The sequence below is a fragment of the Polyergus mexicanus genome, unplaced genomic scaffold (genome assembly GCF_030449975.1).
Source record: "Polyergus mexicanus isolate NDT 795.1 unplaced genomic scaffold, iyPolMexi1.0 SCAF_24, whole genome shotgun sequence".
NCBI classification, from domain to species: domain Eukaryota; kingdom Metazoa; phylum Arthropoda; class Insecta; order Hymenoptera; family Formicidae; genus Polyergus; species Polyergus mexicanus.
In genome coordinates this window covers 2,562,336-2,586,014 of record NW_027223344.1, presented here as the reverse complement: position 1 = coordinate 2,586,014, position 23,679 = coordinate 2,562,336, and the positions used below count along the sequence as shown (strand labels likewise).

Below are 23,679 nucleotides of genomic sequence, written 5' to 3'. Positions count from 1 at the left end.
GGAGAGATGTCCCACATGTGATTGTGGCCGATTAGGCCTTCCCCCTTAACACGTATCTCATACGCCGCAATGCAAGACGCAATAGATTGACAGACGAGCAGTGTGTTTTCAACTACCGACTCAGTAGGGCTCGTCTCTGCATAGAAAACACATTTGAAATATTAGTGTCACGCTGGCATATTTTGCACAAACGATTGCGTTTTTCTGTAGCAAATATAGAAGAGATTGTAAAAGCTCTTGTTTGTCTCCACAACTTCATTATGAGCTGTAATGACGGTAATGATAAATATGCCTCTCAGTATTGTCCTCCTGATTGGCTCGATGTTGAGGATGAGGATGGGCTTATTCATGACGGTCGATGGAGGACTATTGGCCCTTGTGCATTTTTCAAAGAGTTAGGTAGGACTGGAGCTAATCGAGGTGGCTCAATGTCGGAAGGTATGCGCAATTACCTCAAGCAGTATTTTGTATCCCCAGTTGGAGAAGCCCAGGCGCCCTGGCAGTATATGAGAGTTTTTCAAGATCAAATAATTAACCCTCTCGCATAGTTGTTAAATTTACGTTTTGTTTTGCATTTTATATGTGGTTATAATTTGTTATTTAGTTCTGTAGTTGAATGCTGTGTTACTTGGCTATGAAAAGAGCATAATGAATATTTTTAAAACTGATAATTTTGTTTATAAGTTTGTCAATAAGAAGATTGAATAAAGTAAACGATTATATTAAAACATTTATTTTTTATTTGTCGTCCTTCAAACTATTGGATTGAGTAAAAAGTCATTGCGTATTTTTTGTATGTTTTTCAAAGTCATTTATTTATATAAAAAACAAAGATCAATCAATGATATATTTTCCGTTTTGTTCGATGACCTTTTGCCATCTTTCGGTGCCAACATCCGAATTGATTGTTCGGTTTCTTGGTAGGAGCTTCATAATTCCCCGTTCGTAGAAGGATCTGTCTTTATTAGCGAAAAACTGAACAAGGTGATGATTTATCGCCTCATCTGAATTTAACGTTATTCCACGCAGGGAGTTTTGAAGTGAATCTCTCGTGTCGTGTAACGTGGGTTTGACTTGATCAATGCCTTTATTTTGTCGTCATCAATCTCGGTGGGCCTTCCTGACCGAGGAGCATCTTTGAGATCAAAATCACCAGCGCGGAATTTCTTGAACCAGTTTTGGCACTGACGTTCTTGTAGAGCATCGTCACCGTAAACTTTACGCAATTTTTCACAAGCTTGACGCGCGTTCTTCCCTTTACGGAAGTAAAACAGTAAAATATGGTGAAAATGCACAGTTTGGTCTTCCATCTTCAACTTGTTGTAAAATCTCCAAAACTCAACCAAATCGCTCAATTTTTTTTTAGAATGAAGCTTAAACCGTCAGCTGTTAAACGATATATGACAAACATATGTGTGGATGATTCTAGTACTGCCAAAACTGAACTAATGCCATCTGTTGCAAAAATACGCAATGACTTTTTACTCAACCCAATAATACAAAAACACAACCTAAACTCAATTTTGCTTTGGACTGCAATGTAAGTTCTACCAAAAAATACTTAATACTATTTCTGAAAAGTACGAATAGTAGTGTTTATTCAAATATAAAAATGAACATATTATGAAGACTCAATTTTTTAATCTACAATAAGTTATAAATTAAACCAAAGGCCACTTTCATGTTATTTCCTAAAATTTTACATTAACAAAACTATATATTAGTAATAACAAAACTATATATAATAAACTATGTATTAATAATAAAACTATATATAAACAAAATATCTTTTGTGGTTTTTATATAAGATTATCATAATAATTATAATTATTGGTTATAAAATCACAGTAAGTAAATTGAACTTTTGAGCAAAAATTACAGATTATCTCAGTCTTGTTTCACTATGCTTATACTGCTGACGAAGTACTTGATTGTGGAGGTGGAGCCGTAATTGCTTCACCGATCTTCGCTGCAAGATCTGTCAATCCCTTACTTTGTTCAACGAAAGACTTACTGACAGCGTCTATCTCCTGTCGTTTTTTAGTTGCAAAAGAATCAGAAGGGGGCACCTTGCGCTTGGTGCCAATCTTGGACATAGCTCTCTGCACCTGTGGTACTGCATTATTGCTTTCAGATCCCGAAGTAACTGCAGATGATGGTGTTGTAGGAGATTATGTAGCAAGAGGTGTTGCTGCAAGAGGAAGTGGCGAACAGGAATCCTCAGATATTTTTATAGAATCCTCAGTACCTGACTTTTCAGTACCTGAAAATGTAACAGAGGAATACTTTAGATTAATCTAGAATGTTATAACAAACTGTGGAGACCTGACAATGAGTTTTTTAATCTCCTTACTTGCGAGTCTTGTAAATAAGTCCCAATTCCAAGAATTAGATGTGTCTGGGCTTGCTGCAGCAGACGTAACAGAGGGGGGAATGCAAAACACTGTTGTTACTTGACCATTAGAAGGAGCAGACGTAGACGCGAATGAGGAACTTGTGCAAAGTTGTGGCACTTGATTATTTGTAGAAATGTCCTTTTGGATTTTGGACTTGTAGTTGGATAAGGTTCTGCAATCACATTACAATAATAAGTTATCGACATTTATCATGCAGAACTTCTCAAGCCGCAACACTTACCTTCTAAGTTTAATGATGTCCTCCAGGAATTCAGGTCCTTGTACAACTCCCAAGTTGGTGTGTATCTGGACTGATCTGCTTCAGCTCCAGACCTCGGCATAGACTGCCCAACCTTCCTCCGCTCTTTTCCAAAGCGTTGCCTCAGGGCGTAAAATATTTTTTCAGCAACAAGATCTGACAAATAAATTATTACATTTTCTTTTCCTAGTGTCTCAAAGTTATAATCTAAATCTAACCTAACCTAACCTGTATTCTGTCAAACATGTCTTTCGCCAATTTATTATGTGACACCTCGTTCATCGACTATACCGTAACAACATATCGCTACAAAACCGTACCAACATTTTAAAATAATCGAAATAAACTTACCTTCTACTGGATGAGTGAGGCTCGCGCCGATCTGCGCCCATGCTGCGACTTTCACCTCCCCATTGGTATATAATTTTTCAGTCTTGTCGTACAAAAATCTATTTACTCGGACCACGGCAATTAGCTCTCGGTCACTGCTGAGCTCATCTTCCGCACAAAGAGATTCCATGTCTGACATTGTGTGTTAACCGACATACAAACAACACAGCTGTGCTCCCGCCCTTGCTCCCACTGTCGAGCTCTCATTGGCTGAGAGTAAAGGAGCAGACCGTAGGAAATAGAATTCAACCATTTCGCTTACGGCCTTACTCTACGCCCTATTACACCGAAAAACCAGCTTATCCTGACGTCTTACAGTCTTAATCTACTACTCTTGCTGCCATTGTAGACGACGCATTATGTAAAGTTATTTTAGTTTGTATTATATTTTGTATTATAGTTATTTTATTTTATTATTTTATACTATAGTATTATATTATAGTGTATTTTATATTATAGTTTGTTTTATATTCATAATGTTAATTTTAATTGGAATAACAGCGCTAAGTTTTTTTTGCACACGAAATTTTTTTATATTTATTTTTTTAACATTAATTTTTGAATTTTTATTTTTGTAATTTTAACTTCTTAATTTTCGAAATTTAATTTTTTGTGTTTTGTGTTTTCTTTTCTTGAATATACGTTTGAGTATATTTAAATTAAATAAATATGAATAATTATTTAGATATAAATAATTTATTATTTATATATATGTATATAAATATTTTAAAAATATATAAAAATTATACATTTGTACGATCCATTTTAAGTTCTACAGCCTCTCTTATGCTATATAAATATATTTTGTTGCATTTTATTTGCTTCTGCAAGTAGAATAGAGTACAATGTTAAATAAATAACAAGGCAAAATTTCACAATTTTAATATTTTCTGCATTTTATATTAAAAAATCTATTCTAGTTATAAAAAATAATTCAACTGAATATTATACATTATATTTTTCTAGATTTATTAGATTTTTTTTATTTTACTTCTTTTTGATGCTAAGTTGTTTCCCTGTGATTTTAAGTTGTTTTCCTATGTTATTAATACAGATAAAATGTAATTTATAAATATAATTATTAAGAAGATAATATTTTTGATGGCGATAAATTTTTCTAAAGATAAATATAGTTTTTGAGAAGATAATACTTTTGATGGCGATTAATTTTTGTAAAGGACTATTTTGGCTGGAGAAAGATATACTTAGCGATATTTTACATCTGTGATGTCTTTTTTAGACGGATTTCACATATTTTTGTAAAGTTTATTTTAAAATATTAATAACATTAATACATTAAAAAATATATACGTGTGTGCGTGCGTGCATGCGTGCACATGTACGTGCAACTATCATCATATCTTTTAATAATTGCAATAATACTTTCGTTCTCACTTTTTCTCTTTGTTTTTTCATGTTTTGCATTTGTTATTATTCATACCTTATATTGTAATAATAAATAAATATTATCTTGTTGCAGGGTTGGAAAAGTTACTTTATAAAAGTAACTCGTTATCATTACCATTCTTTTTTCTAAAAAGTAACTCGTTACTGTTACTCGTTACTAATTTTAAAAAGTAACTTGTTACCGTTACGCTTTTATATATAATAACGCTTTTTTAATCGTTATAATTTCCGTTAGTTTTTTTATATATAACACAAACTTTACATACATTTTAAAAACATACAAGATCAATTTAAAAATTTTTAACTTACATTATCTTACAAAATAGAAAAAACCGAGATACCAGAATAAGCTTGCAGTAGTTTCCATATACTGCATTCCAAAACTTTTATCAATATATTCCTTTGTATAAAAATTATACCGAGCAAATTTGAAAAAAGTAACGATAAAAATAACTGTTAAATTCGTTACTTGTTACCGAAAAATGTAACGAAGTTATTTTTTTCCGTTACAAACAAAATTGTAATGCCGTTACCGAAAAAAGTAACTGTAACAGTAACGAGGTTACAAGTAACGCATTATTTCCCAACCCTGTTTTGTTGTATTAATAAATGTTAAATAAAAATATTCTTGTACGCGATGAATTTATAAAATGATACAAAATCGATAAGTTCAAAAAATTTTATTTAAAGAAAGTCAAATATCAAATTTAATGATAGTAAGATTTATTAACTTTGAAATTTCACGCGGCAAAACTAATATTTATTAAATTCACATCTCTCAATCCTACATTGTCGTTCTTCTTTTACATTTTCTAATAGTAATAATAACAATAGTAATAATAATAATAAAATATATTAATTTTAATTTAATATTAATGATAACACATTTAAATAATATACAGGGTGGCTCCGAACATTCAACTTTGAGATCTTATAGGAAATTTAATTCTGAACAAAAAATTTTGTATAAACGTGGGTCGAAAAATGCTTCCTTAAGAAGTTATCGCTTAAAAACCTCTGATGCAAAGGAAGAGCAAAAGGTAAGATGAAAATGAAATAAAAGGAAAATGAAACTTAATAAATTTCTTGAAAAAACGATAAAAATAAAAAATAAAAATTTTTTTCTTTTATGAAAATAAAATAAATTTTTTTAAACTAAAATAGCACGTAATAGTAGAAAATAAATAAAGACGTGAAAAAACTAACTATTCTTAAAATGTCCCCCCGTAGCTCCAATACACTCGGCATCGAGTAATGACCGATCTAGTCGCTTTACGGATTTTCTCCTGATCCAACTTTAATCGATCTAACAATAAGTAACAAAAGCACTTTTTGTAACTGATTATCTCTCAAAATTTATGGAACGTACAACAATCATTTTAATCTCATTTGAAAGATAATTTAATTTTCTACAACTTTTGTTTCGGTACTCTTTGTTAAAAAATGCACATTTTCCATGATATTTGGAAAAATGTATAAAATAATCACGATTTCAGAGGTTTTTGAGCGATAACTTCTTAAGAAAACATTTTTCGACTTATGTTTATAGGAAATTTTTTGTTCAGAATTAAATTTTTTATAAGACTTTAAAGTCTGGCTGGCACCCTGTATATTACTTTGATATCGTAATACAATACCACATACCCAGTGCCCATCATATTTCGACATATTGCTATGCAATATTTGTATATGATTTTAAATAGCTGAAATAGGCTTTATTTTTTCGGGACGTTAAATTCTCCACCCACTCGGCATGTAATATTGCTGAAATACTGTAATATTCAGAAATGGTACAGAAATATTCCATTAACATTTCAGTTGTAACTTTGCATCCGAAATATTTCAGAAATGTACTTGCATCATGTTTTTTAAAATATTGTATTTGCAATATTTCTGAAATCTTTCAAAAAGATAAAAAAGTTTGCTTTAATATTTGTATGTTTCTGTAATATTGCAGAAGAAATATTGCAGATGCAATGATTTAGAAACATTTCTGATACATGATGAAAGTAATATTACATTTACATTGCACGTTATATTTCTGAATGTTTCAGATGCAACATTGCATTTGTAATATTTCTGAAAATTTGCTGACAGATTTTAGAAACTTATAAAAAATTAGATATTATAATTGCATTTGAAATTTCTAGAATATGATATAATTATAAAATGCTGCATTAATGAAGAATTGTCAAAATCTTCTATAAAAAAAGTCATTTGTACCGAGAAGTGTGCGTTTTGAGTCGATATGTATCGCACGTATTGTTGCAATTTTACCGCGTATGTGATTGGTGGTCGATTCCAGGCGATCGAGACCGCGGCGAATTTCGCAATGATGATGATGACAGTTTATGACAACTCGCGTCGGGACATGCAAGGTTAGGCCCGTTCTACAATAAGTCGTTAGTTGTTAGTCATAAGAAAATTGGTCAACCACAGTCGATTATTCCAAATCTTAGAATGGTTGGTTGGTCAATTTGCTTACGATTAACGACTAATGACTTATCGTAGAACGGGTCTCAATAGCGTGTATGAGATTAGTGGCGAATAAAGCTTGACTCGGTTTTGCGTTTTTTTCGATAAAATAAGGTGCGGACGAAATATTTTGTATTAAAAGATTTGTTATGATTATTTTTCTATAATGAATTTTTAGAGCATCCAATTGGCTCTGACGTACTAAGCTTGGTTTGTTTCATGCCGTTGTCATCCGCCGAAATTGAATGACAGGTATGTATAAATTTGTAGTAACACAATGTCTGTACATTATAAATTTAAATCTACTTTGGATTATGACACTGTGTCCTTTGATGGATTACATATTTCAGTGGCATGGCAGATTTAAAAAAGGCTATATTTCATCAGAAACGTATCGACAAAAATACAGATTTTGATTTACAAATTACAAATGTCCAAACAAAGGAAAACAAATATCTTATTTCATTATTAAGTACTTTTTTTACTTCCAGCTTGTCAAATTATACAAATATATTTAATAATTACTTTTATCTATTAAGATTATAATCTGTATAATAAAATATTGATAATATACAATATTTAGTCAATAATATTTAATAATTATACTATTTTCTAGAGATTACACGGATGATAATGTATTAATTGCTAAAAATACTAGCTTTATTGTTGCAAGAGTTCTGTTAACAATACAACAAAAATACTCTTGAGATTGAAATGAAACCCTTCCATTTAGTAATTTAAACTCTGTTACTATTTAATTTTGTTAAATGACGATGCCATCCTTGAGTACCATATGGATAAAACAATGAATATATCCATGGTTCAACATTAGGATCCATAACTTTTTGCAAAGTTTTAGTATTTTTATTACGTATTGTAACGTATGATTCTGGAATTTTTCTATCAACATTTGTATAAAAAACAGCAGCAACTTCATCAGTTCTTTGAGCATTATATCGACGTCAATCCATACCTAGTTTTAAAGTAAATAATAATTGTAATTCTGGTAATAATTCACCAGACTCCATTTCTAAACGCCGTTGATTTTCTAATTCTTCACCCATTATTTGATACGATTGGGCAAATATATTACATTTGTAATAAACCGCTTTCGCGAGGCGGTGACGGATAACTCGGTCGGAATTCGGGGCTCGTGAAAGGGGGTATCGAGAGACGAACGAAAGTATTGTTGGGTAAAATATAATTTATTGCGTATAATAATGTGTATAATAATATAAATGTGTGTGTGTGTACACCGTGAGTGTATGTGTATAAACGATGTATGTGTGTGGGCGTGTGTAGTTGTGTGCGTGTGAGACGATAGGCGAGTGAGTGCGTGCGCGAATGTATAATATATGCGTATAATAAATTAGCAGAGTATCGAAAGTATATATGTAATGCGAATGGCGGTATGTGTATGACAATAATGCAAGCGTGTGCGTGTAAGATGCGGAATCGGATAGCGGTGCGATCGTGCGGTGCATCCGAATCAATGCACGTATGCGCGGCGCGGAGGGCGATTTCGGCGGTTCGATATAATATCGATTACGGATCGCGGGTCGTGATTTCGGCAGATGCCGCTAGTTATCGGGCGGTTGTGGTAGCGATATAGTTAAATCACTAGACTTTATCTTTTACTAATAAAAGATTTAATTTGTGAGAAGTATACAGATTGATTACCAATAAACGAATGAATGAATGTTACATAAATTGTCGTATGTTTAATATGTTGTTATGTCGAATGTTAAATCAATAAATGAAATGTGTGAAAATGGTTACAAATGGATTTCGTGAAGTTAGTAACAAAAATGATTTTGAATACAGCCGCAGGAACGCCACAGTATTCCCCTTCCAGCGACGTACTACGTTGCGAAACTAACTTTCTTCCTTGGACCAGAATAAGTTTTGATTTGTTTTTCAAGAAAAGTTGATTGAGGTGAATTGGAAGAAGAAGGAGACGTCATGACAATAACATCATCGCTAATTTCTTTCGGTAGGAAGGCTGGTTTAAGACGTTCTGTGGTGATATTGACAATTTTTCCTGAAACATCGATTGCAAACAAATTATCATTAATCCTATTAACAATACGAAAAGGACCAGAATAAGGAGGTTGAAGAGATTTTCTAACAGCATCTTCACGAATCCAAACATGAGTGCAATCATACAAATTTTTATGAAAAAAAAGTGTTTTTTTGTGATGATGTGCAGTAGGTCTTGATTTGATCTCTCTCATATGTATTCTATGTTTTTCAATAAAAAATTCAGGGTCAGATGGAAGATCCTCTTCATTAAAAAATTCTTCAGGAATCCTTAATGTAGATCCATAAAGCATTTCTGCAGGAGACGCATTCAAATCTTCTTTAAAACAAGTACGAAGTCCAAGTAAAACAGTTGGCAAAATTTCAAACCAATTTTCATTTGCGTGACATATAATAGCACTCTTCAATGTACGGTGCCATCGTTCTAGGATACCATTAGAAGCCGGGTGATAAGCTGAGGTTCTAATTCGCTCGCAACCAATTAAGTTGGTGAGAGCCTTAAACAATGCAGCTTCAAATTGAGGACCTTGATCGGTAGTGATCGTCTGCGGAGCACCATATCTCGCAACCCAGTGTGTATAAAAAGCTGTAGAAACAGTATCAGCTGAAATTTCGGTAAGAGGAATTGCCTCCGGCCATCTAGAAAATCTGTCAATCATAGTTAAACAATAACGAAAATTTTGACATATAGGAAGAGGTCCAATCAAATCTAAATGAATGTGCTGAAAACGTTGATCTGGAATAGTAATCTTCTGAGGAAAATTCTTGGTATGCTTTTGGATCTTGGCACGTTGACAAGGCAGACACGATCTAGCCTATATCTTTCTTCATCGTTGGCCAAATAAATTTTTGTTGTATTAGTTTGCAGGTAGAACGACCACTTGGATGAGATAAACCATGCACAACATCAAAAATTCTTCTACGAAGCTGTTGAGGTACATAAGGACGAATATTAACGGTAGAGCAGTCACAGAAAATAGTTGTAGTCGAGCCAGAAAGTATAAGTTTTTGAAGCTTGAAAGAAGAATTAGTGAGAAGTGCTTTTAATTCTTCATCTTCTCTTTGTAATTCTGCTAACTCTGGAAGAGTTACCTATCATAGTTTCTCTGGAAATCGAAACGGATTCAATTCTAGAGAGTGAATCTGCAACTACATTTTGTTTACCAGATATATGCTCGATGTTTGTTGAAAATTGAGCAATAAAATCAAGATGTCGGATTTGTCTGGGTGAAGCTTTATCTAATTTTTATTGAAAAGCATAAATTAAAGGTTTATGATCTGTCCGAATAAGAATCTGGCGTCTTTCAAGTAAGTACCTGAAATGCTTGATGGCTAAATAAATACCAAGAAGTTCACGATCGTAAGTACTATAATTACGTTGAGTGTCGTCTAATTTCTTTGAGAAAAATGCAATCGGTTTATTAACTCCATCAATTATCTGTTCCAAAGATGCACCAACTGCAAAATCTGATGCATCACAAGTGAGGATAAGAGGAACAGTTGGAGCCGGATGCGCTAAAGTTGTGACTCGTAAGAGTTCTTCTTTGCAATTTTTGAAAGCTTCTTCAGCTTCAGAAGTCCAAGTGACTAATCTTTTATCCCTCTTCCTGCTATCCTTAAGATAATCCGTAAGAACTGCTTGATGTGATGCAGCATTTTTCAGACAACGATGATAAAAGTTGATAATACCTATAAATCTTCTTAATTCGTGAATTGTTTTTGGTTTTCTGTAATCAATTATGGCTTTAACCTTTTCAGATGTCGGTTTAATTCCTTGCTTGGAAACTAAATAACCAAGGAAAGAAATTTCATCCTTACCAAAGAGACATTTGGACAAATTAATCGTCATGCCAAATTGTTTAAGCCGAGAAAACACAGTATGAAGATGTACAGCATGCTCTTTCTCATTCACAGAAGCAATTAAGATATCGTCAAGATAACAGACACAAAAATCAAGTCCAGATAATATGATATTCATAAGACGTTGAAAAGTCTGAGCAGCATTACGTAAACCAAAAGGCATTACAAGAAATTCAAATGGAGAAAAAATGGAGTAGTAACAGCTGTTTTTGATATATCCTCTTTCGCAACTGGCACTTGGTAATAGGCTTTAACTAAATCAATCTTAGAAAATATATTTTTACCGTGTAAACCAGCAGTGAAATCCTGAATGTGAGGAAGCGGATAACGATCAGGAACAGTAGCTTCATTTAAAGCCCGATAGTCACCGCAAAGTCTCCATGAGTTCGGTCCATTTTTAGGAACCATATGAAGTGGAGCTGTCCAGGTGTTGCTTGACGGTCTACACATTCCTTGTTCCACCATAAAATTAAATTCGTCTCTTGCAAATTTTAATTTTTCCGGTGACAATCTGCGAGGAGTTGAAGCAATAGGTGGTCCTTTTGTAATAATATGATGCTCAATTTGATGAATCTTATTTGTTGATATAGGAGCAAAATGAGTTAATTCAGGAAATTCAGCAAGAATCTTATGGAAAGATGAGTCAGGAAATGTAGTGCAAATCGACAAATGATTAACTTTAGATAGTTTTCCTTTAAATGAAAGACCGGTAACACTATCAAGAAGTTTTTTGTTTTTAATGTCAACTAAAATTCCAAAATTACTCAAAAAATCTGCGCCCAAAATGGGTCTCTGAATATCCGCAATGCAAAATTTCCATTTAATAATTCTTCGTAATCCAAGATTTAAAGTTAACATTTTTATACCGTAGGTATTAATCTTGGTTCCATTAGCTGCATAAAGCTTGGAAGAAATAACTTGAACTTTTGAAACAAATCTTTTTGGAATCAAAGAAATATCAGCTCCTGTATTAACAAGAAAATTAAGTCTTGACGTTTTATCAGTAATAATGAGGCGATTGTTAAGTGAACCGTTGTCAGCCGCCTCACAACTCAACGGTGAAGCTAGTTTTCCTGCCTTTCGACCAAAGATTTAGACATATCACAAGGTATTGTACATTTAAAAGCTTTAGCACCAAATTTCTTGTGATAAAAACAAATTTTTTGGTTATCTTTATCGAATTTGTTTCTAGAAGATGATCTAGATCTTCTTTTTTCTTTGTATTTAAATTTTGATCTACTGCGTACACGTTTTATTTCTAGAGCTGCGATTCTACGCTCGAGATTAGTAAAATTCGAAGTATTTTCCTCCACAGGGGAAGCTATTGTCGCGACTTGAAGACTAGTTTCGCGATCCAAAATTTTATCAGCTAATTCAGCAAGTTTGATTAAAGGGCAATCTTCCACAACGGCTAAAATGGCTTGAACTTGAGAAGGTAATCTTTGCAACCAAATAGAATGTAATACATTTTCCGAAATTGCTCCTCCCACTAATTGTTTAATTTCGCGAAGCAAATCAGACGGTTTTTTATCATTCAGTTCAACACCAGCTAACAATTGACGAAGACGTTTTTCCTCAGAATCAGTAAACCGATTAATCAAAATGTTTTTAACATGAAGATATTTATCTTTTTCAGGAGGATTTTCAATTAACTCAGCAATAGCTAATAAAGCTTGCTCATTAAGATGCCGTATAACCGAGCTATATTTAACATCATCTGCACGGATCCGAAAAACCAAGAATTCGCTTTCTAATTGAGCAAACCACAATTTAGGCTGCTTATACCAAAAATTCGGCAATTTAACAAGGCGAAACTCGTTAGAATGGATTTCGTTTGGTTGATCTTATTGATGAGGCTCATTACTGGGAAAAGATTGTGTCGGATTCGTTAAACGCGGATGATGTTCTCCAGCCGATGGAACTGATGTTGACGTTGAAGGATTCGAAGTCGAAAATTCGTCCACAGGCATCGTCGAATTCTGTCAATATTCTGCGTTGTAAAATTCAGTAGTCTAGTAAGATGCTGTCCTCGTAAATTCGATGACTCGAAAATCTCGTCGATTCGAAGAACACAAGGCACAAACCACACAAGAATCACAGCAGAACTCGAAACTCGATGACTCACAAAACTCACGGATCACCGATTCAAATTCGCCGCGCTTGAACGTGAATTCTCGAAAGTCCGTGATCACGTCGGGGTCACCAGTTGTGGTAGAGATATAGTTAAATCACTAGACTTTATCTTTTACTAATAAAAGATTTAATTTGTGAGAAGGATGTGTACAGATTGATTACCAATATACGAATGAATGAATGTTACATAAATTGTTGTATGTTTAATATGTTGTTATGTAGAATGTTAAATCAATAAATGAAATGTGTGAAAATGGTTACAAATGGATTTCGTGAAGTTAGTAACAAAAATGATTTTGAATACAGCCGCAGGAACGCCACACGGTAATTTCGGCCGGGCCGGTGGGCGGTCCTTTGACGCGCCTGTTTTGATTCTCGTACGTCGATCGGTGTCGCGGCAGGATATAGATCCTCCTCCTGAGCGGGACTTAGCGCGCCGTATTAATGGCGAGTCCGATCGCGTAAATGGCGGTCGCGGAATTACTGTCGGTGCGCGTATAGCGCGTTATAGTTTTGTCCGGGATGGGTTTTTCCCGTGGAATGCAGGAGTGCAACGGTTGACGGGAACGAGTGGCCTTCACTTGGACACAGTACAATTGGACACGATGCAAATGGACACGTTACAAATGGACACGAGATTGTGCACACGGTTCAATTGGACACAGTGCATTTGGACACAGTAATTTTGGATACAGTAGCTTTTGGACACATAAGAAAATACGCATCGTTTACTTGGACACCGCTCAATTGGACACTGTTCATTTGGACACCGTTCGTTTGGACACAGAAAGATGCGCACCGTTCATTTGGACACCGTTCGTTTGGACACCGTTATTTGCCCACCGTTCGTTTGGACACCGTTCATTTGCCCACCGTTCGTTTGGACACCGTTCATTTGCCCACTGTTCGTTTGGACACCGTTCATTTGCCCACCGTTCGTTTGGACACCGTTCATTTGCCCACCGTTCGTTTGGACACCGTTCATTTGTACACAGAAACATGCGCACTGTTTGTTTGAATATGTAACAGATGGAGAGAAATAAAAATCATTTTGGGAAAATATAATCAGTATTCTTATAACACTTTATACTGGTAAATCTATGTAAAATATGAAATCGTGAAAAGGAGATACATTTGAAGGTTATAATATCTGTTAAAATAAAATATATTCATACTTATATATCTCTGATACTGATGTCATTAATTTTACATTGCTTTTAGCACTTTGTTTAGCCTTTCGCATATTTGGATGTCATGCATGGATATAGTGGGTTCCGCCCCCCCTGCAGGGGGGCTCCACTTCCGGAAGATATAACCTAACCCAAACCTATTTCTTATTTAAAACAAAAATTTGGTGTGGATTACGTCGTATAATTTAAATCAAATTTTGGTGTCCAAACGAACGGTGTCCACCCCTAGCGATCCCAGGACGGTGGCTAGGGATCGGGGGTTCCCTCCCCTCCCCCCCGCAGTCCCTCGCCGGGACGAATCCTGGTCGGGGGTTGTGGGGCGGAGGGAGAGGACGGCTCGGGGGAGGGCCGCGCAGGCGGCCCAACCCCCGGCCGGAAGAAGAGCCGCAGGAGCGGCACCGTCCACCCAGCGCGCTGGGGGACGGAAGCGGCCGAAGAGGCGCCAGCGAGGCAATGCCTCGAGGCGCAGGGTGCCCCGATCGGCGGCGGTCACGATAACGTGCGCCGACGGGGCATACCAGGCGATTATGGCCAGGGCCCGGAGGGAGATCGATCTCCCGAAATTGGAAATAGACTCCCTCCGGGTCCGGGAGGCCGCGACCGGGGCCATGATCGTGGAGCTGGCTGGGTCGGGCGAGAAGGAGGGACCAACGGCGTCGCAGAGGGCGGATGCCCTCTACGCCGACCTCCGTCGGGTCTTCGCCGACGACGAGGGGGTTCGTCTCGCCCGCCCGATACGGAAGGCCGAGCTCAGGCTCCGGGGCCTCGACCGGTCCATCGCCGCCGCCGACATTGCGGCGGCCGTGGCCGGAATCGGGGCCTGCGAGGCGGCGGACGTGCGGGTTGGGGACATAAGGTTCCCAGCCCGCGGTCTTGGCACCGTATGGGTGCAGTGCCCAATCAAGGCCGCCAACAAGATAGCGGCGGCCCGGGCCATCCAAATAGGATGGTCCAGGGCACAAGCGGAACTGCTGGACAAGCGCCCCCTCCAATGCTACAAATGCTTGGAGAGAGGTCACGTCCAGCAGCACTGCAGCAGCCCCATTGACCGTAGGGGCTGCTGCTACAGGTGCGGCGAATCCGGGCACCTGGCGCGTGACTGCGCCGGGAAAATCAGGTGCCCGGTTTGCGCGGGCTTGGGGCGCCCGGCCGACCACAGGGTGGGGAGTGCACGATGCACCCCCCCCAAGAAGCGGCCGGGCAGGCAGCGGGAGCCCCTCCCGCCGGCGAGCGCCGCGGGGCCGTCTCGGTCGGTCAACTTGACCGAGATCACCGCGGCGCCCGACACCCGCAAGCGCGGGGCGGAAGACGTGGGGACCCCGACAGAGGCCCCCAAGGAGAAGAGGCCCCCTAGGGCCCGGACGACGACAGCCGTCACGCCCCCCGCCTCGATGGCGGAGGTGGTGATGGCGGAGCCCAGGGACACATAAATAAATAAATGTCCCTGGGCATCTTACAGGCCAACCTGAACCACGCCCGCCGGGCGCAGGACCTCTTCCTGCACAGCCTGGCGGAGCGGGGGTTCGGGTTGGGGATCGCGGCGGAGCCCTATCAGGTTCCGGAAGCCAATCCATGTTGGATTGGCGTCCGGACGGGCTCCGTCGCGATCACTTGGAGGCATGACCCCATCCTCCCGCCTTGCACACCGGTCGAGGCCGGGGCGGGAGTGGTGGTGGTCAGGTGGGGGCCCGTTTCCGTGCTGGGGGTATACATCTACCCCAACGTGGGCCTCGCCCAATTTGAGGCGTTCCTGGACGGGGTGTCGGCCTGTTTTCGCCGACAGATGCCCCGTCCAACTATCGTGGCCGGGGACTTCAACGCGAAATCGACGCGTTGGGGTTCCCGGTACGCGGATGCCAGGGGCGAGGCCCTGCAGGATTGGGCGGCGGCACTCGGCCTGTGTTTACTTAACACGGGGTCGAGGAGCACCCTAGTGCGGTGGCAGGGGGAATCGGTCCCGGATTTGACCTGGGCCACCCCCTCCGCCGCACGTAAGATCGTTAGTTGGCGGGTAGCGGAGTGCGAAACACTCTCGGACCACCTCTACATAGAGGTAGTCCTGCACGCTGCCCGCCACGGGGTGCTCGGCCGCTCCCAAGGCCGAGGAGATGCACGGAGATGGGCCCTCACCAGGCTGAAGGCAGCCGTCCTCGCGGCAGACTGGCCGTGTCCCGGGGGGGAAGAGCGGGGGATCACCGAAGAGGTGAACTGGTTCCGGGGCGCGTTGCGCGACGCGTGTGGTTTCGCGATGCCCCGGACCAGCCCCCGCCCGCGACGGGCGGCGTATTGGTGGAGCGCGGAGATCGCCGAACTTCGGCGATGCTCCGTCGCGGCCAGACGCCGCTTCACCCGGGCTCGGCGTCGGAATGACGCCGAGAGGACGGCTGAGGCGTATGAGGGGTTCCGTGCCGCAAGGAACGCCCTCAGCGCCGAGATCAGAAGGTCCAAGGCCCGAGCGTGGGACGAACTCCTACGCTCGCTGGACGCAGACCCATGGGGGCGCCCATACAAGCTTGTGATGAACAAGCTGAGATCTTGGGCGCCCCCAGTGACGGAGTCCCTGGAGCCCCAGGTCCTCGAGGATGTCTTGGGGGCCCTCTTTCCAACCGAGGGCCCCCCCTTTGACGCGGGTGGCCGCCAGCAGGAGGCGGCCATCCCGTGGTCGGAGGACCTGGAGGTGACAGAGGACGAAATGGCCGGAGTGATCCGTCGATTGAGGCCCCGGGCCCCGACGGGATCCCCGGCCGGGTCTGGGTCCTAGCCTTGGACCACCTCTCCGGGCGCCTGAAGCAGTTGTTCAACAACTGCCTCAGGCTGGGTGTATTCCCCCCAGCGTGGGTGAGGGCCAGGTTGGTCCTCATCCCAAAGGGGAGCAAGCCTAGCGGCGCCCCTTCTGCCTATAGGCCGATATGCCTGCTGGACGAGGCGGGAAAGCTCTTGGAGAGAGTATTGGCGGACCGCCTCGTCCGGCACCTGTCTCGGGAGGGTACGGACCTCCACCAGGACCAGTATGGGTTCCGCGGGGGACGATCGACCGTGGACGCGATCTTGCGTGTGCGGTCCCTCGCGGAATCCATGATGAAGGAGGGCAGGGTGGTGATTGCGGTGTCCTTGGACATCCGCAATGCTTTCAACACCCTGCCCTGGAGTGGGGAAGGGGAGGCCGCTGCCACCTTCGGCCTCCCTCCCTACATGGTGGAGGTCCTGAGGAATTACTTCCGGGACAGGTGGCTGGAGTACCCGGACAACAGGGTACTCCAGCGCAGAAGGGGCGTGTACTGCGGGGTTCCGCAGGGGTCAGTATTGGGCCCCACTCTGTGGAACCTCGCGTACAACAGAGTGCTGGGCGTTGCTCTCCCCCCCGGCTGCAGGGTTGTCTGCTATGCAGACGACACTCTGCTTTTGGCCGAAGGAAAAAGCTGGGGGGATGCGGTATACACCGCCAACGTAGGGGTAGCGTGCGTTGTCCGCGCCATCCGTGGCATGGGCCTGCAGGTGGCGCCTCACAAGACTGAGGCGCTATTCATGCACGGGGGGAGGCGTAGAACCTCCCCCCCCCCGAGGCCTATGTCACGGTGGACGGCATCTCCGTCCGGGTGGGAGACCACTTGAAGTACCTTGGTCTCTACCTGGACGCGGTCTGGAGCTTTGGGGAGCACTTTCGGCGCCTGGCCCCCAGGGCGTAGTCGGTGGCACTGAGCCTTAGCCGACTCCTGCCCAACCTCGGGGGCCCGGATGGCCGGGTGCGTCGCCTCTATGCGAACACCGTCCGGGCGGTGACCCTGTACGGGTCGCCGGTGTGGGCGGACGCCCTGATGGCCAGCAGGCGCAGCAAGATGCTGCTGCGCCGGATATTTCGGAGGGTGGCCATCAGGGTGGTCCGCGGATATAGGACGGTGTCACACACGGCGGCCACATTACTGGCGGGGACGCCGCCTGTCGAGCTCTACGCCGAAATGTACGCATTCGTGTACAGGCGTACGCGGGAGCTCGGCGGGCTCGGTGTGGCTCTGACCTCGAATGTCAAGGCCGCCGTGAGGCTTCAGGCTAGACGGCGCGCTCTGGAGAGGTGGGACGAGTACCTCTCCGACCCCCGTGACAACACGGGGAGGCGCGTCGTCGAGGCCATCCGCCCTCATCTGATCAGATGGGTCACGAGGGCGGGTGGCGAGATGTCGTACCGTGCGACACAGATATTTACGGGCCACGGATGCTTCGGCGCGTATCTGTGTCGCATCGGGAAGGAGGACAGAGCGCGCTGCCATCATTGCGGGTGGGACGAGGACATGGCGCAGCACACGCTGGAGGTGTGCCCAGCGTGGGCGGAAGAGCGCCGTGTCCTCGTCGACTTAATTGGGGTTAATGACTTCTCGCTTTCGAGCATCGCGGGTGTTATGCTCGAGAGCGAGGAGTCCTTGGGGGCGGTCTCCTCCTTCTGCGAGGCAGTGATGCCTGCAGAAGGAGGAGGCCGAGCGAGAGCGGGAGCGACTCCCCGGTGGACGCCGGGGAGTACGCGACCGAAGAGGGGCGGCCGGGGGATCTGGGGGGGGGGGGGACGCGGGGAAGGCCCACTACGGGCAGGACCCCTTGGTCGGAGGGGCGCGGCACGTCAACGCCGCACCCCACGGACCTCCCGGGGTGGGTCGACGGGGGCCGGGGCCACACTGGCCCCCGGCACCCCCGGAAACCCGCCCCAGACAAGGAGGAGCGCGCGCGGGGGAAGGGGGCCGGGCCACGATCGGGCCCGGCCTCACCGAAGACCCCCTGCGCCGGCGCAGGGCCCCGACGAGACCGGGGGGCGTCCGCTGACTCGCCGCGGACGTCACCCCCGGGGTCGGGCCCGGTGGTCGGAGCCCAGGTGGGGTACCTGGGCTCGGCCACGCCCCCCCGGGACTAAGAACGGGAGGGAGGCGAGAGGGGCGGTGGTCCCCCTCTCGCCTAATTAGAGAAGCCAACGCCCACGTCTTAATGTGGGCACTGGGGGAGGAATAACCACTCCCCCAGGGGGCAAGGCTGGTGGGCGGGGGGCCTCTCTGAAGTAGTGCAGATGCCAGTTTCCAGAGAGGCCCCCAGGCAACGTCGAGAAGACCACCCGGAGGGGTTTTAGTGGGTATTCCCCGGCCGTTTGTTAGGCCGGGGTGAGTCCCACATAACCCCGCCTCGAACCCCATCGAGGCGGGGTATGCGTAAAAGCATTTCCCCTCCGTCACAAAAAAAAAAGGATTGCAGGACGAAATTAAAACAATTGTTCGATCGCGAGGATATGCTACGTTGCAAGAAGCAATAGCAGCGGCCAGTGCGGAAGAAAAGGTTAAAGGACCACCCGCGACCGGTACGCGAAGCAAAATAAATTTCACACCGACCTATAAACAAGAAAATAAAATAAACGTGCAATGTCAAAAATGCGGAAAAATTGGGCATTACGGCCGAGATTGTCGAACTAGCCGATATACAAATCGATTCTCATTGCCGAAACCCGATAGACAACCCCGCGTAAATACGGTAAATAAATATTGCCACTATTGCAAAAAATCCGGACATGATCGCGAAGAATGTTGGTTATTACACGGACGACCCAATAGAGATCAATCGAGCCGAATCAAACAATATAATTCGCGACCGGAAAATAAAAACCGCAAGAATAGCGAGCAAGGAAAAAAGAAATTTAACTCCGCGCAAAATAGCGATGTGGAGGAAAGGAACGAAAGAAAGTCGCACCGACCTGCAATGGAATATCAAGTATCACACTTCAAAGATACGCCACATATACAGACAGGATTGGACCTCGTCACATTACCAATGCGAGAAGCGAAACGCGAAAAAATAAACTTACTATTCGATACAGGAGCCGCAATCTCATTAATTAAAATGAAACATTTAAAAGGCGAAACGTTAATAGAAGAAGAAAAAATAACGCTCACCGGCGTAACGGGACATAAGATATGTACACTTGGAAAATTTAAGGCGACAATAACTCTGAGAGAGCGCCGAATTAAACACACTATGTACGTTGTTAAGGATGATTTTCCGATAGAATATGACGGAATACTAGGAGTTGATTTCCTACGAAAGCATCAAGCCACTTGCAATTATAAAACAAAACAATTAAAGGTAGGACAGCATATCTTAAAGCTTTACCCCTATCTAAAAATGACGCTGAAACCACGTAGCGAAATTATAATACAGGTCGCTACTGACAAGAACACGATAGGCGTGATAAAGGCAGAAGAAACGATACCAGGAATATTCATAGGTAATTGTCTGGTAGAACCTACGAATTACCTATGTGCAGCCAGCGTTATAAATACAACGGATAACACAATCGAAATGCTAATGCCGCAAGTAAATATAGAGGAAATCAAACGAGGTGAAACAGAAGAAATTAACGTAATACGAACGCTAAATAAAGAGGAAGTAATTCCGCGTAGTGAAAAGGTATTACGATTATTACGTACACAACATTTAAATAAAGAAAAGAAAACAATAATGGAAATCTGCCAGGATTTTAGCGACGTGATGCATATCGAAGGAGAACCACTGACATGCACAGATACCGTCGCGCATAAGATTGCAACGCAAGCAGATAGCTCACCGGTCAACGTACGGCCTTATCGCCTGCCGGAGAAGCATAAAGAGGAAGTAAATCGACAAGTCCGAGAAATGTTAAGAAATAAAATAATCCGACCAAGCACGAGTCAGTGGAACGCACCGTTATTGGTAGTCCCTAAGAAAGCCGATGCGTCAGGAAAACCGAAATTACGAGTAGTCGTAGATTTCAGAAAATTGAATGATCTAACTATAGGAGATTCATTCCCCCTCCCGAATATAACTGATATATTAGATCAGCTGGGAAACGCCAAGTACTTTACAACACTGGATTTAGCATCCGGATATCACCAAATTCCGATGAAAGAAGGCGACAAAGGCAAAACTGCTTTTTCCACACCTCACGGGCATTACGAATATAGAATGCCCTTTGGATTAAAAAATGCGCCAGCCACATTTCAAAGGCTAATGAATTCAATACTGATAGGCATACAAGGCATAAAATGCTTGGTATACTTAGATGACATCGTAATCTACGGAGCGAGCTTACAAGATCATAACAAGAGACTCATCGAAGTCCTACGAAGATTGCGAGAAAATAAGCTTAAGCTACAGTTTGACAAATGCGAATTCCTACGAAAAGAAGTGACATATCTAGGTCATATAATTACGGAAAACGGAATATCGCCGGATCCATCTAAACTGGAAGCTGTGAGAAATTTCCCGACGCCTAGAAAAGTGAAAGATATCCAAGCTTTTATAGGATTAGCCGGATATTATAAAAAATTTATTGAAAATTTCTCAAAGATTGCGAAACCACTAACGAAGCTAACGAAGAAGGAAAATAAATTCGAGTGGACTCAGGAACAACAACAAGCATTCGAAATGCTTAAAGAAAAATTAATGACGGCACCCTTATTAAAATATCCAGACTTTGAAAAGGAATTCATAGTAACAACCGATGCATCAGACTATGCAATCGGAGCGATATTATCGCAAGGAAAAATAGGCCAGGATCAACCAATAGCCTATGCCAGTCGAATACTAGCAAAAGCCGAACAAAACTACGATACGACCGAAAAGGAACTACTAGCAATAGTATGGGCCGTTAAACACTTTCGACCGTACTTATACGGGACAAAATTTACGATAGTCACAGACCATAAATCGCTCGTATGGTTATTTAATGTAACCGACCCTGGATCTCGATTAATTAGATGGAGGCTAAAATTAGAAGAATACGATTACGAGATCATACACAAGGCCGGGACAGCGAACAGAAACGCTGACGCACTAAGACACGTGGCGGATATCAACAGCGTTGAGGAGGATGAGAGCTCCGACACGAAGATAACGCGAGAATACACGGAAGACGAGAAGCGACGCATTCTATACGAATATCACGATGCACCTGTGGGAGGGCATCAAGGAAAAGAACGCACGATTAATCGAATTCGCCTAATGCACAATTGGCGAGGATTGACAAAAGATGTCGAAGACTATATAACAAAATGCGAATTTTGTCAAAAAAACAAATTATCGCGAAAAATTAAGGCACCGCTAATAATAACGGACACTGCCGACAAACCTTTTGAAAAATGTGCTTTAGATATCGTAGGTCCACTAACGATTACTAATAATGAAAATAAATATATTTTAACGTTCCAAGATAATCTAACAAAATTTAGTAAAGCAATTCCGATACCGAACCAGGAAGCCGCGACAATCACAAAAGAATTCGCGACAAAAATAATCTTTGAACACGGTATCCCAGAAAAAATATTAACGGATCAAGGAACAAATTTTTTAAGTAAAATATTTAAAAACACATGTAAATTGTTAAAAATCGAAAAGATTCAAACAACCGCGTATCATCCGGAAAGCAACGGAGCGCTAGAACGATCTCACCGAACGCTAGCCGAATACCTCCGACATTATATAAATGCCGATCAAACGGATTGGGACGAATGGATTCCCTACGCGATGTTTACGTATAATACAACACCGCACACGGCGACAGGGTTCATACCTTTCGAATTAATTTACGGGCACCGAGCAACATTACTGACGACATTGTCGCAACCGCCTAAGCCCACGTATACATACGATGATTACACGCAAGAACTAAAAGAAAAATTACGCGCCATACAGCAAGTCGCAAAGGAGCATCTAAGAAATGAAAAAATAAAAACCAAAGAAAACTATGATAAAAAGACGAAAGAAATTAAACTTAAGGTAGGAGAAAAAGTCCTCTTGTACGACGAAACAGTTCGCCGAGGACGATCAAAGAAATTGGACTCCCTATGGACCGGACCCTACACAATAATCGAAAAGAATTCGGAAGTGAACTACACGATAAAAAGGGGAAGGAAAACCATACGCGTCCACATAAACCGACTGAAACCGTTCATCGAAAATTAAGGAAAATAAGATAAGAAAATAGGATAAGAAAAAAGAAAAACGCATGAATAAAATAAAAATAGAGTAGATGATAAGGGAAACAAAAAAAACCTGACCCAGATTCCACTCCCGCATAGCCTGAAGGAGGGCCTGACCACGACCCGCAGGACAAGGCTCAAGGTTAAGGAAACGACCGCGACCCACAAATCGAGGCGCCGGATCCAGACGGAACGCGAGTCCACGACCTCGATTGATATGGGGCGGCGGCGCGTCCACAGGCACTTCCGGCACAAACGCAACGTCACGGTCGACCACCAAATCTGGAAGACCCAGCAAGTCGACCTCGCGAACAAGCGCGGGCGCCGAGAGTTGATCGCGAAAGGAGCGAGCAAAATGGTCGTGCTCCTCCGGATCCTGCCACGCGCGACGTTATCGTGCACCGAATCTTGCCTCACAACGAAACGAAGCTCACTCGAATTCGGAGCCATGAAAACACAATAAAACAGCGCGAGAGAAAATAAAACGGAAACGCTCAAGACAAGACGACGTCGAAAGACAGACTGAATAAAAGAATGAATAAATA

The 23,679-nt window shown here is 42.4% G+C and overlaps 1 protein-coding gene across 1 annotated transcript; it reads right to left on the bottom strand.

The window, feature by feature from the left end:
• Positions 1-7,690: 7,690 nt before the first annotated feature.
• On the bottom strand, positions 7,691-12,797 carry LOC138942861 (uncharacterized). Its single transcript, XM_070313327.1, has 8 exons — positions 12,692-12,797; positions 12,068-12,544; positions 11,694-11,792; positions 11,112-11,573; positions 10,284-10,752; positions 9,017-9,615; positions 8,808-8,968; positions 7,691-7,900 (listed from the first exon to the last, which is right to left on the bottom strand). The coding sequence occupies exons 1-8, from the start codon at positions 12,795-12,797 to the stop codon at positions 7,691-7,693; spliced, it is 2,583 nt and encodes an 860-aa protein (XP_070169428.1).
• Between the last annotated feature and the right edge of the window lie 10,882 nt (positions 12,798-23,679).

What these genes read in the sequence shown, in the direction of transcription:
- LOC138942861 (XM_070313327.1), bottom strand. Translation starts at nt 12,797, where the DNA reads ATGCCTGTGGACGAATTTTCGACTTCGAATCCTTCAACGTCAACATCA. An exon ending in AGAAATAAAACGTGTACGCA is followed by an intron (nt 11,793 to 12,067) that starts GTAGATCAAAAT and finishes TTGTTAATACAG; the next exon opens with GAGCTGATATTTCTTTGATT. An exon ending in TTTCACTGCTGGTTTACACG is followed by an intron (nt 10,753 to 11,111) that starts GTAAAAATATAT and finishes TTGGTTATTTAG; the next exon opens with TTTCCAAGCAAGGAATTAAA.